Genomic DNA, 13,388 nt, shown 5'->3' with positions numbered 1-13,388 from the left:
TGGTAGAATTAATCCCAGTACTGTACTTCCCATTTTGAACAACTAAAGTCTGATCTTTTTGTCCTAGATCACTGCATGGTTAACTTCATTAAGGAGAATTTACTCGGTTCCATTAAGGAATTCCGCAATCGATTTATAAACCCAATTCAGAACGGTCAGTGTGCTGACTCCACTCTGGTGGATGTCAGAGTAATGAAGAAGCGTGCGCATATTCTCTATGAGATGTTAGCTGGATGTGTTCAGGTAAGAACAGTTTTTACCACAACTAATTACCTCAGCGAGCTGCAGGGAGGGGATCATCTCGTTCCGGAGAAAGCACTCAAAGGCCTGTAAACTTGCTATTTGAGAGTTCCATTGAATCCAGCTATTGCTTTTGACTTAAATATTTTTGCTAATTACTAGACCACTCCATTGTTTATTGTGACTAGAAAAACTTACAAAAATCTCACAGCTGTTACCCACATGTCAGTGTATCCTAAGCAGGACATAGACGTATATTAGGGAATACAGCTGGTTTCCTGCTAGGAGACTAGAAAATTATATGGTAGAGTAGGACATTAGTTGCTTTGAAACTGCTTTGAAATCAGTTGCTCTTTTAATTCCATATACACATGTAAAGGAGGAGTACACATTTAAAAACTCAACTGCCTTAAAAACTGCCCAGAAAGTTGGTAATCCAGGTTTGTCGCTTGGTTCTGAATTCTGATTTTGTCCAATCCGTGAGAATCTGAGCAATGGGGAAGAGGAGAGAAGGAAGATGAGTCACGTGGAAAAGGGTGAAGAACTTGTTACCTTAAAGACCATAGATAAACCAAGCCAAGACTGCTGAGATTTCCAGAATGAGGGCTGGCTTCCTTGCTCTTGAGTTAAGCTGTGGTGGTGTTGTGCCTCGTGTGCTGTCAGCATGATGCTGCTGCTGTCCTGCTCTGTGAAGCCAGGCACCGGCAGCCTGATGGAAGGTGTGATGCTCTGTAGGCACTAAGTGCCTCCTCCTGGCTGTGCCGTTGTTGGTAGATGATTAAACAGCCCAAGTGGGCATGAGCTGGGTGAAATGGTCAGATGGGATAGTCCCACAAGCAGATATTTTTATCTCCTTGAAAGAAGTAAAGCGGTTTATGAAGGACCTCCCATCGTAAAATTATGATCTTGGAAATCTGAACGGTAATGAGAAGATAGTGTACGTAATTCTACACATCTGTAGAGCAGTGCAGGAGCAAACCCAAAGATGGAACAAGAAGAGGAACATAAATAGCCAGTAAATCTTAACGTGCCCTCAGATGCTCGACATTCCATGTTTATGCAGCATTGGACGGAGCCCAGATGGATTTTCTCCCAGCGCGCTGCACAGCTCGGATCCGGTCTGTACAGAGCAGCTCTCCCTTTTGGTCATATGAGCTACTGTATGATTTCCTTAGAAGAAACCAGCTCTGTTCCTAAAGGATGTTCTCCTGAGAGCTTCTTGCTGCACTCGTAGCTAACAGCAAGGCCGTGGAGGTGGTGTAATGGCTGGGACCCAGTGGGAGCTGCCTGCAGGCTCCTCTCTGGCAGTGAGCGGCTGCGGTTTGCTCGGCACCCTGCAGGCAGGTTAGCTGTGATGAAGGTCTTTAATGCCTAAACGTGTAGATTAGCCTAAGAGTAGAAAAAATGAACACAGGAGTGAATTCTGTATGGCCCCAAGCAAGTACTCAGAAACTATGAACTCCTCAGACTGTGAACCTGAGTAAGTTCATCTGTGATACAAACATTCCTATTATCTGCTTGTCTTACCTATGCTTTCACAAAAAAAGTGTTTTAGTATTTTTTAAAACCCCACAAAAACAGTTACCAGAGCAGCTACTGGAGTTGCAGTCAGCTTTGCAAGGGCTTGGAGCTGAGACATGGGGTTAACAGGTCGTTACTTTTGCCTACACAGCGGCATTCACTAGGTAAGATGGGCTTCTGCAGACAGTGCCTGTAATTAGATTGTATTTAGTGGGCTATTTTTTTCCCTTTGTGGTTGGAAAGCATCTGAAACATTGTAATTTACGCTTGGTGCTTTGTCGTTGAAGATGCCAGAGGTTGTTAAGCTCTCAGTAGTCGTTTTCATGTTTATGTGACTAAAGTTCTGTTTGTAAAATTACAGAGGAAAGATTACACAGCGTTAACAAAGTTCCTCCCACCAAAATACGAGTATGTTCTAGAAGTCCGGATGACACCCATCCAGTGCAAACTCTACCAGTACTACTTGGATCATTTGACAGGTATGTGTCTATAATTCTCCCGGGCAACAAGACTGATGGTCATTTAATAAGGGGCTTTTTGCCATAGTTGGTAGGTTGGAGGTTTATGTGTTATTTGCTCTATGGCTGTATTTTTCTGCTTCCTGTAAGATTTATCTTCGCTCTGAAGCTTGAAATACAGCAAAACGGTTGCACATGAAAATATTTTTTTAAGGAATAATAATATTTGCATCTCTTAAAAGTAGGCCACCTTCAGGCTTTGGTTCATCTCTCCATTCTTCCTTTTCTAAACATAAAATGTAATTGATTTAATGGCTTACTCCTCCAAGAAACAAGATATGGACTGGAGGGAGAGAATGCAAAATTGAGGTGTGCTGGTGTGAGCGGGCTGCCAAGGCTGGCCGTTTCCTTTTGTTGTTACGCGAGCTGAAGCTGTTACTTGTCAAATATTGTCTTGATTGTGGAAATATCTCTTTGTTTGTTCTCAAAACCCACAAGTCTAGTTTGCACACTGACAGTGCTTTTCATCAGCTTTCAATAGGCTCCTCACTGGTCTTTCTTGGGGACTTGCGTCTTCCCAAGAAAACCTGAAGTTGTTTAATTGAAAGGGTGTATAAGGAAAAAAAAAACACGCCAAAATATGTTACTGCGGGCTGTTCATTTCTAATAGAGAGAAGCCACTGTTGCTGCTGCTTGGTTAACTTCTAGAAGTAAAGCGTTTTGAAGGACCAGGGAAAGTAATTTCACTTACGTACAGTGGCTTTCGAGACTTCCTTTTTAACAGAGCAGGCAGCAGATAAGAAGTAGCTGCCTCTAGTCCAGTGTGTTAAAGATAAGGGAGAGATTTGCTCTGGCAAAAAGCCTGTTACAGTGAGCTTCAAATTTACTACGTTGCTGGAGCCGTTAATTTACCAACAGGTGGTATGGGTAACTAACTATAAGAAAATGCACTGCCTAACAGGTGGTTTAATGAATCTGCCCAGACTTTAAGGGCTCGACAGAATGACTTGAGTTTAGCTAAATTGGCATTTGTCAACAGGGGTGGTACTGTTTCATGATTACCAGCCCTTCGTGGGCTGCTTGAACTCCCTGAGCTAGTAGAAAGCATTACCTGCTTTCCCTGACTTCATCTTGGGTTAGTGTCCTGCCACTTTGGTCAGCTCAGAGAAAGAAGAGGGGAAACAGGAGAGTGGAAAGACAAACAGCCCCTTTTAGAGGGGGAAAAGCTGTCTGAGCTAACCATGGCTCAACTCTTCAGAGCAAATCTCTGTGCTCATTGCTGATACCCATATCGATTCTTTGCATTACTTTTGTATTTCAAAAGAAGACGACGTGCTCTCTGATTTTCATTAAATAAAAAAGGGACTCTTGCTACTGAAGATAAATATAGAAAGGGAATTGCTGCTTCTCATCTGCAAATTTTTAAAATTATGTTTCTCTCTGCACTGTAACAGGCATAAAATAGAAATTAAGGTGCAGTTTTTCCAAGTTTTTCTTGCTGTTTTCTTGTAGGTATACATGCCTTAAACTATGCATACTATAAATATGAAAAACAATCAGTTTCGGGAACATAAAGTTAATGTGCTGCTTAAGGAGAAATTGAGACTACAAAACAGGAATTGAATCCTGTGAACACTGTACTGCTTTGCACTGATTTGTGCTTGGACCATGTAAAAATAGGCTAGGCTTGGTTTAGATTCTTTATTGTGAGAGAATACTGAAGCATTACAAGGCATTAAATAAAGGTAGCTCAAAATAGTAAGCCAAATTCATTGAAACATAAACGCAAATTGTATTTTGTGTTTTCCACCTTGGGCTGCTTTTACAAAACCTAAATAGACATGACTGTCCTTTTAAGAGGATTTGGATTCATTCCTATATTGGGGAGAAATGTGCTTTTATGTGAAAAATGTAATCATGTTTCTTATTATCAAGAAAAGGGGGAAAATCTAATTCTGACAACTTTAACTAGGAAAAAAATGCCTGTGACTCAGTAATTTGACCTCTTTTACAAGAGACGGTACAATATGATGTGCATCTGGAAAGAACACTCAGTACTGCACTAATGGGTTGTTCAAAGGGGGAACAGTATGTGGCAAACTTATTCAGGGTTTCACTCTAAAACCCAAACTTTATTGTCAGGTGTAGGTGGTGGCAATGAAGGTGGAAGAGGCAAAGCTGGAGCTAAGCTGTTCCAGGATTTCCAGATGTTGAGCAGAATCTGGACTCACCCTTGGTGTTTGCAGCTGGACTATATTAGCAAAGAAAATAAGGTAAATTAGATATATCAAAATACTCTGAGAACTTTCCAGATAAGCTTTGCCAAATGCTAGGTAAAGTTTCATCAAATTAATGGAAATCTTTGTTGCTGTGGGGTAATTTTGCTGCTGTTTTTGTCATATTTTTCTTTCTGGGTATGTTGTCATTCTTCAAACATTCTGCAAGGCCAACCCTTTGCAGAACTCACCATTCTTTAAATGAAGAATAAGCAGATGGCTGAAAGTTTAATAAAAGCTTCTGGATGAGCATACTTAACAAGATTTCTGGTTTTTTCTCTTTTGAGGGCTATTTTGATGAAGACAGCATGGATGAGTTCATAGCTTCAGATTCCGATGAGACGTCAATGAGCCTAAGTTCTGATGATTATGCAAAGTAATTGAGCTTTTATTTGTTGTCGTTTGGATTTATTTCCCTAACACAAATTAAGTGATTTCTATAATAAAGGGAATATTTCTTTTTAATTTTGTGTATCTGTTTGAGTATGTTCTCTAGCAGTAGAATGTTCAAAAAATAATGCGGTGTACAATGTTATCTTCCCAGGAAAAAAAAATCCAAGGGGAAAATTTTTTAAAGAGTGTAGCTCAAGTGGAAGTGGCAGTGATAATGATGTTGAAGTCATTAAAGTCTGGAATTCAAGATCTCGTGGAGGTCGAGAAGGAAATGCAGAAGAACTTGTAAACAACCCTCCATCTGTTACAAAATCGGATGAAGGTGGGTATAGCGAACAAGTGAATAAAATGCACGGCAGCTTTGTGTTGTGAAAGGCAGGTTGAGAGGGCTGTCGGGGATTCCCCTGTGTGGTAGAATGACAAATTCCTTAATTCCATGAACTGCTTCTGTGCTTACAGCTCCCGCTGTGTCTAACAGGGTACTCGTCCTGGAAAACCAAGGGCCATTGATTTAGAACGGAGGGTTCCTGTGGCAGGGAGGCTGTGTGGTTAATGTTTTTAATTCATACATACAAAAGGGTACAGAGTTAATGGACAAAGTAGCCGCTTTCCCTCTCCTTTAAAACATGCTGGTGAAAGGTCAATGGAAAGCTCAAGAAACGTGCACGTCGGTCATTGTTACACCTGGAATTTGAAATGGATATTGAGCAAGCAGATACAGTGCAGTGGGAATACAAGACTGTTTTAAAGATTGTTACTCAAACTCCTTATACCTGTACATTTCATTTGGGGATTTTCCTTTGATAATCTAGCTTTTGTCGTGTTTCTGTTAGCACAGAGCTAGTTTTGTGTAGTGTCATTTATTGTGTGTCAACTGCTTTCCCTAAAGAAATGGTTTTTTGGGGCCAGTTTAGGTGAGAATTGTTTTTTTGGTCCCCGTCCCAGTGATAAACATTGTAGACGCGTAAGGGGAAGGGTGGGTGTGTGTAAGATACCTACACGTACAGGTCACATACATTGCAGTGATCGCTTGCGTTGTAGGCAGGATGTTTCTGTCTCTGGAGCAGTTGAATGCTTACCTCTCTCGTGCAGCCTTGTTCAGCTTAACGCAGGTGCAGAATTTCTGACCAAACGTGATGTGGCGTTGGGCGAGGTTTGCGGGCACTTCCTACTTCATTGCAGCTGTTGGAGACCCTCTGCAAAGTTTAGGGATGAAGATGTAAATAGATAGGTGGTGTGTACAGGACTTTCCCAGGGCACACCCAGATCTCTTATTTGATTAACTTGTTCATTCTTTGTTCTGGTATGGAAAAATACAGTTTTACAAGAGGTTAAATGAAAGAACAGAAATACCATGAAATAAATTAAGTAGTGTAAATCAAGATTGTTCATGGTTCTTGTCTGCATTTTTGGTTGTGATGCTGAATACCTGCTTTCTCCTGGCTGAATTCAGAGTAAACATAATGAGAGTATCGTTAAAGATCTGCATGGGCTGCATCTGACACTTCAGAGTGGGTGATACAGCCCCCAGCAGACTCGTTTGCTAGGTGAATAGTTATTTTGGTGTATTTGTATTATTTCAGTTCTGTAATTCATTTTATGACTTATGTATTTTTAAGGGGTTAAGTGAAATTAACAAAATAAATTTATAATAACATGTTAAAAGCAGGATTGTTCCCACATATGTATTTTACAGATTTTGTTTATGTAATAGTGTGTTAGGAGATGAGCAGACAAGAAACTTCCTCAGAGAACTCTTTTCATACCAGTTAAGCCTAATAATAAGGAAACAATTCTGTAGTTCAGATGTTTCCAAGAATTTAGATGGAGACCATGCCTTTAAATTGTTTTACTCTTCTTTTTTTTTTTTGTTTTTAATAGGCAAAGCTACATCCTCTTCCAATCCCGGTAGCCCAGCACCAGACTGGTACAAAGATTTTGTCACTGATGCAGATGCTGAAGTGCTGGAACATTCTGGGAAGATGGTGCTTCTCTTTGAAATTCTTCGAATGGCAGAGGAGCTTGGAGACAAAGTGTAAGTCAGTTCTGGAAATACTTTTAATGACCTTATAAAAACATTAGACTGACAGTGTTCTTCATTCAGTCTTCCTAATGCCATGGCTCAGTTTTCTGAAGCAAACCTGTGTGCTGCATTCATTGTTATCACTGAGTTTTCCCATACATGCATGTACTCCACCCAAGCCTTACTCTGTGTCTGGTTTCAAAGGTATTATCAGTGAGGAGGGAAGAAAGGCAAAGCAATACAATGATTAAAGTAACCTCAGAGGTGAACTTTGTGTTTTCCTGTTTCTGTTTTCAGCCTAGTGTTTAGCCAGTCCCTAATATCGCTGGATTTGATAGAAGATTTTCTGGAGCTGGCCAACAGGGAGAAAACTGACAAAGAGAAGCCTCCTATTTATAAAGGTGAGTGTCACCTTGAACAGTTGCAAAGGTAATAACTCTTTTACAAGTCTCTATTGAGTCCGAAGGGAATGAATTTGAAAGAAATCATCCCCCGCTTCTTCCTCCTTCCCCAGCTTGACATGCTGAGCATGACACCCCACGGTGTCTGGGTGTATCCCTTTGGTCAGCGTGGGTCAGCTGTCCCGGCTGTGTCCCCTCCCAGCTTCCTGTGCATCCCGAGCCCACTGGCTGGAGGGGGGAGGGTGTGAGGAGCAGAAAAGGCTTTCACTCTGTGTCAGCACTGCTCAGTCCCTGGGTTATCAGCACTGTTTCCAGCACAGATCCAAGCCACAGCCCCATACCAGCTACTGTGAAGGAAATAAACTCTATCCCAGCTGAACCCAGCACATCTTGGAGCATAATTTGATTACAAGTTCATACCTTTAAATTCCAGTGAGTATAAAACTGCTTTGAGGAGTTTCATTTATTAGCAGTTGATTTTTTTTGTTGTTGTTGTTAAAAAAATAACAAAATCTTAGGAAGAAATGTATAGTGAGAGATGCTGGGTACTTTTTGTAAGGTAAAAGGAGATTGACAACATTTATCTGTTTTTTAATCACTTCAGACAAAATTGGTTTAGGGCCTGTGGGAGCCATTGCAGACTTGTGGATGGTCACTGTCACCACAGATGTAACTGCTGTTACTTTCTGTTGTGTTACGTATTTCATTTTTGTTACACAAGCTTCACTATGTAATTTCCAAGGCGTGCCTGTGGAAGCACCTGTATTCTCCAGAAATGTTCTCCATCCCGAGTAACCTCTGATCCTCTCTCATTGTTTTAAAATTACGTTCCATATTTGTTTTCTTACTGTCTAGTTGTGTATATCCAGTATTATCAGTTACTTACACAATCAGCATCTTAATAATGTGACTGTTACGTACATTTACAGGTGAAGGCAAGTGGTTCAGAAACATTGATTACTATCGCCTCGATGGTTCAACTACAGCTCAGTCAAGAAAGAAATGGGCTGAGGAATTTAATGATGAAACTAATGTGCGGTGAGATCTCTTCTGATACATATATGCTTTATTTCCCCTCCTTCTCTTGTTCCCTATGTCTCTGTTACTTGTATCAGTTTAATGACCCCTTAAGGCTCACCAAATAAGTATCACTCTCAGGTGCAGAGCTTGAACAAAAAACATGCAACAATAGGCTTCTGCTCTACTGAGGTTACTTCCATTAGTACTTAGCAATACTTGCTCAGTGTTTCCTTGCCCTTTTCATTCTTGTTTAGATTGTAAGCAATTTGGGTCAGAGACAGTCTTTTATTACAATTAGTTAAAAGGATATAAGGACCTAGGAAGGTCAGAGCTCTGTGGAGTCTGGCCTGGAGACAGCAGTCACTTGGCCGGTCAGAGGCATATAGCTCTGCTAGCTGTCTGCAGAATTGTCTCCCAGCCATCCTCTGTTTGTATACGTTGGGACTCTCAAGTCTGATGTGAATAATAGAATCACAGAATGGTTTGGGTTGGAAGGGACCTTAAAGATCATCCAGTTCCAACCCCCCTGCCATGGGCAGGGACACCTTGCACTAGCCCAGGTTGCTCCAAGCCTCATCCAGCCTGGCCTTGGACACTTCTAGGGATGGGGCATCCACAGGTGCTCTGGGCAATGTGGGTAGGTATGTTTATTCTGTCAGGAGCTCATTTTAGGTTGAACCTGAGTGAGATGTTACTCAAAAAAGAAACAGGTACATCAAAGAGACGGTGTCACTCTAGAGTTAGCCAGAAAGCTTACTAGCCAAGAAACCATTTCAATGGCATGGGATGTGCCTGTTTAAAATTACGGTTTAATTTGATATAGCTAATTTTGTTAGAGCTTGAACATGCAAACCAAAACTTTTTTTCTTAGCCATAAGTTTTCGTTAACAGTTGATTTGCAAAGTCTCTGATCTCTATTTTTGGGAGTGAATGTTTTGCTAAAAAGTGTTGTCCATGTAAAATCTGCATCTGTTTTATGCCTAGTACAGTATGCTAATGAAGTTTTTGAGTTATTTCAGGGCATGAACACTCCATAATAACACAGCAACATGGGACAATAGCTTTTTTCCAAAATACTAAAATTTTGCAACTTTTCTCTATTCCAGAGGCCGCTTGTTTATTATATCCACTAAAGCAGGTTCCCTCGGAATTAACCTTGTGGCTGCTAATAGAGTCATCATCTTTGATGCTTCTTGGAACCCATCGTATGACATCCAGAGTATTTTCAGGGTTTACCGCTTCGGGCAGAACAAACCTGTGTTTGTGTACAGGTTTTTGGCTCAGGTAGGTTTGAGTCTGATATTCTTGTGATATTCTGCTCCTGCAATCAAATTGGTAGGCTGTTTGGACTTTTGTTGAAGTCTGTAGTGGTCCACACTGATGCAGTCATCTTCCAGCCCCAATCTGACAGCAGAGTTTGACACTGAAAAAGCTCTTGAGGGCGGGATTGGTAAAATGAATAGCAAGTGAAATTATTTCTTGTTAAGCCCATCTCATCCAACACTTTGTGTAGCACAGATTCTGGAATTCTAGCAGTGATTCTTACATCCAGACTCAGAGTAGTGTTCTCAGCTTTCTTAATTTGCACACCACTACAAATAAGCTGCACAGGGGATGGTTGTCATTTGGCAATAAGCTTGCTGACTGTAGCTGGCTGCTACAGACCTGTAGCAGATCTGCACAGGCAGATCAATAATTGTTTATAAGGAGACATCCACTTATGATTTGTAAGCTTGTATTGCACCCTGCAAATATTAAAGATGGGTAATAATTCTGATGGTCACTGATGCTTTTTTAAGGTATAATGCCAGTATTTCTGATAGGAAGTATCTTGCATCATCTTCTAGGCCTTCAGGTGTTACAGAGTAGCCTGAAGACCTTTTCCCAGTTGACTTGATCAAGTCTCTATTTGCCAACTTAAATAGATTACTTTTTGTAACACATTACTGTCAGACATGGGTTTTTTTCTTCAGGCTTTAGTCTATTTTTGCAATTTTCTATGTGCACTTTTGAACTGGTGATATCCTTTTTAAATTAGGATGTTCAGAACAGGCTGTGCTGTTCTCATACTTTTCACAGTCATCTTTTTTTTTAACTAAAATGTCATTTTGCCTTTTTTCATCAAAGATCTTATTTTTTTCATACACAGCTGTGATGAATTAGACTTGACTGCTTCCCCTCTCCCCCCCCAGTGATACTGTATCTGTTTGCCTTTTTACAGGCTGCTCAAAGCAGCAAAATAAGGTACATGCTGTGGAAATTGCCATTTTTTGGTCATATCTTAATTTGGGGGATTGAAGCAAACATGGAGCTTTTCAAAATACTACAGAAAAAATCCATTTCTTACTCTGGCTGGTAGCTAGATAACATGTGCACCATTTGTATTACTGTGTGTTTGCTCCCAGGAGGGGTTTTTTCTTTTTTTCTCAGCAAACAAAGTGTTTTCAGGTAACTTTGTAGATACGGGGTCAAAGAAATGAGGAAAATAGAGCACTGTTACGTTGTTATTCAGCTCCTTTATAGCTATTACTGTTTTTTCCCCTGTATGAGAAGGTGGTCCAGGATTTGTATAAAACGAGCATCTTCATTTTTTAGGGAACGATGGAAGATAAGATCTATGATCGTCAGGTAACGAAGCAGTCACTGTCGTTCCGGGTTGTCGACCAACAGCAAGTTGAGCGTCATTTTACTATGAATGAACTTACAGAGCTCTACACTTTTGAGCCAGATTTGCTGGACGATCCTAATTCAGAAAAGAAGAAGAAGAGAGATACACCAATGTTGCCAAAAGTAAGTTGAGGCACATCACTGGGAATTAGATGCTATAAACCCCCTTGGATGTGTTCAGGGACATGGGGTACCTGGTGCAGGAAGCAGAGTGCTGGGTGTTTGCTGCACAGCAGTGTTTTTCACTTCGAGGGGAGGTGAATAGCAGGTAACACAGTAAAACGTCATTAATATAATGAGCTAGATAATGAGTGTAATTGACAATATAAGAAAAGCATCTTCAGTTAAAAGACAAAAATGTTCAATCAGAACAGACAAAATGACTTTTTCACACAATTTGAGTGAATAGAAGTTTTACTGCAGGAAAATCTGGAAGCCGAGATTCACATCAATGTCTGAGTGGGAGGTGGTGATACCTAGTGTTACCTCAGTTTATGATAACACATCTGTGAGGTGGTGCTGTGCTTCAAGGTCTGGTTTTTATCTACTTAGGTAAGACTTTGTAAGGGTCAAATTAATCCATGCTCCCCTTTGCCAAGCCTTCTGGGGTTTGAGTTCCTTGTTTAACTCCTCTTGTAGTGACCATTAATAGAGATATGGTGGAGATAGGGGAAAAGTTGCAGTTACTTACTGCTTAAGTGAGAAAAATCGGACAAGCTAAGGTCTTGTAACCTATTTTTAGTGTTGCCACTGCTAGCAGAGACCAGTGACATTTTTGTAGACAACCATTTATGCCATTTATACAGTGCAAAATGCTGATACTCTCTACTGTGAGCTAATACAGAATCACAGGATGGTTTGGGTTGGAAGGGACCTTAAAGATCATCCAGTTCCAACCCCCCTGCCATGGGCAGGGACACCTTCCATAGCCCAGGTTGCTCCAAGCCTCATCCAGCCTGGCCTTGGACACTTCCAGGGAAGTAGTGATGTCAGACCTTCTTCCGACTTGATGTTAAATAAGCATTTAAGATCACAATGGCTTGTTGTTACTAAAAAATGTAATAGATGTGGCATGTGTAGTAGTGGTTGATTGTCACTTCTTAGTGGTTCACTACCATCTGTGATACTTGGGGAACTGAAGAATTTACTAGCTGAATTTAAAATTAAAAACTGTAACTTTTAGGGTCAGGCAGAAGTAAACTTCAGTGGAAAGAGTAACTGGGTCAGTTATTCTTTTTTCCCAAGGCAGTTTGTATTGAAGATTAGGCTAAGGTTTCGTACTTTGTCGAATTTAGATTCGTTGTGCATGTGGTCTGCTAAAGACTAATTCATCGTTAAGCTGTTGTGCAATTACTTTTGCTTCGTACCAGGTAAATAGCTTGTAAACAGTAACACATCAGTGTGTGGCCTGTAGTTAGTGAACTGGTTAAATTTCTGAGTTGCTCCCGTATTTGGGTCATTATGCAGTGTCTGGGTGTGGGGAGGGGGTTTTCCAGTTTGTGAATCTGTTAATTTCCAAGGAAAAATGGTATGTTTGGCATTCTAGACCATGCAGCCCGCTATAACATAACAGACCGTGGGCAGGCATCACATTGGCATTCTTCATGGTTACGCCACTCTCTGAAACAGCCCTCAGACCACCTACGGTGTCGCTGCAGCTGCCGGGGGGATTTGGGAAGTGTTAGCCCTGTGTGTTAGTCGCTGGTGCACATGCAGTTTAAACCCCTTGAAAACAAACTTTAACGACTGTATCTAAGCTCTTTTTATTACAGTGTTTCTCACTGCAAGCAGTAAATTGTAGATAGCTGAAAATTTTATTCTGCCTTTTGACTGGGTTGTACATTTTTGGTTTGGTTTTACCTCCTAAAACATCTTCCTTGCAGTTGCAGTTAATAGCACTAACTTTATTGTTTTTAGGTTCTTAGTAATTTTCTCTGCATTTGTCTTCCCTGTAAACTCAGCTGATTGGGATATTTTATTTCCATTTTATCCAAATTTCAATTCTTGCTTTGCACACAAAACAGGGCAAGTCCAGTGACTCCTTCCTTGATTTCTGTGATCAGTTTAATTGAGCTGTGGCTCATGCTTAATTTATAATATTGTCAGGTTAACTTCTATGGTTTATTTCCTATTCTGTCTTATTTTGGTCTCTCCAGTGCTCTAAAGACCTACATAAACAGTCAAAGGGAAGTGTTGGCTGCAGGATATTATTCTCTGAATGGTGCAAGGTTATTCATTCAGAAAGTTAACTGTTCCTTGTTTCAGTGCAATTTTAGCAGAGCTGCATGACTTAGCTTTACAGTTATAAAACATTTTAACAATTAAATCAATTCAACAACACACAGCATTTTTTTGGGAAAAAAAAAAATTCAAAGAATCATAGAATGGT

The 13,388-nt window shown here is 40.5% G+C and overlaps 1 protein-coding gene across 1 annotated transcript in view; it reads left to right on the top strand.

The window, feature by feature from the left end:
• The window catches only part of ATRX (alpha thalassemia/mental retardation syndrome X-linked), a gene marked incomplete at both ends in the record, with an annotated part of 64,246 nt that extends 53,124 nt beyond the window's left edge, over positions 1-11,122 (top strand). The window contains 10 exons of the mRNA XM_010148402.1: positions 68-243; positions 2,123-2,240; positions 4,362-4,492; positions 4,783-4,871; positions 5,137-5,210; positions 6,770-6,923; positions 7,209-7,312; positions 8,242-8,350; positions 9,439-9,616; positions 10,928-11,122. Of these exons, the coding sequence (XP_010146704.1) occupies positions 68-243; positions 2,123-2,240; positions 4,362-4,492; positions 4,783-4,871; positions 5,137-5,210; positions 6,770-6,923; positions 7,209-7,312; positions 8,242-8,350; positions 9,439-9,616; positions 10,928-11,122 (1,328 nt within the window). The remainder of the gene's footprint in view (positions 1-67; positions 244-2,122; positions 2,241-4,361; positions 4,493-4,782; positions 4,872-5,136; positions 5,211-6,769; positions 6,924-7,208; positions 7,313-8,241; positions 8,351-9,438; positions 9,617-10,927) is intronic.
• Between the last annotated feature and the right edge of the window lie 2,266 nt (positions 11,123-13,388).

Source organism: Eurypyga helias, unplaced genomic scaffold (assembly GCF_000690775.1).
Source record: "Eurypyga helias isolate BGI_N326 unplaced genomic scaffold, ASM69077v1 scaffold2093, whole genome shotgun sequence".
NCBI lineage: Eukaryota > Metazoa > Chordata > Aves > Eurypygiformes > Eurypygidae > Eurypyga > Eurypyga helias.
The sequence above is the reverse complement of the archived record's forward strand: the minus strand, read 5'-3'. Positions and strand labels throughout refer to the sequence as shown.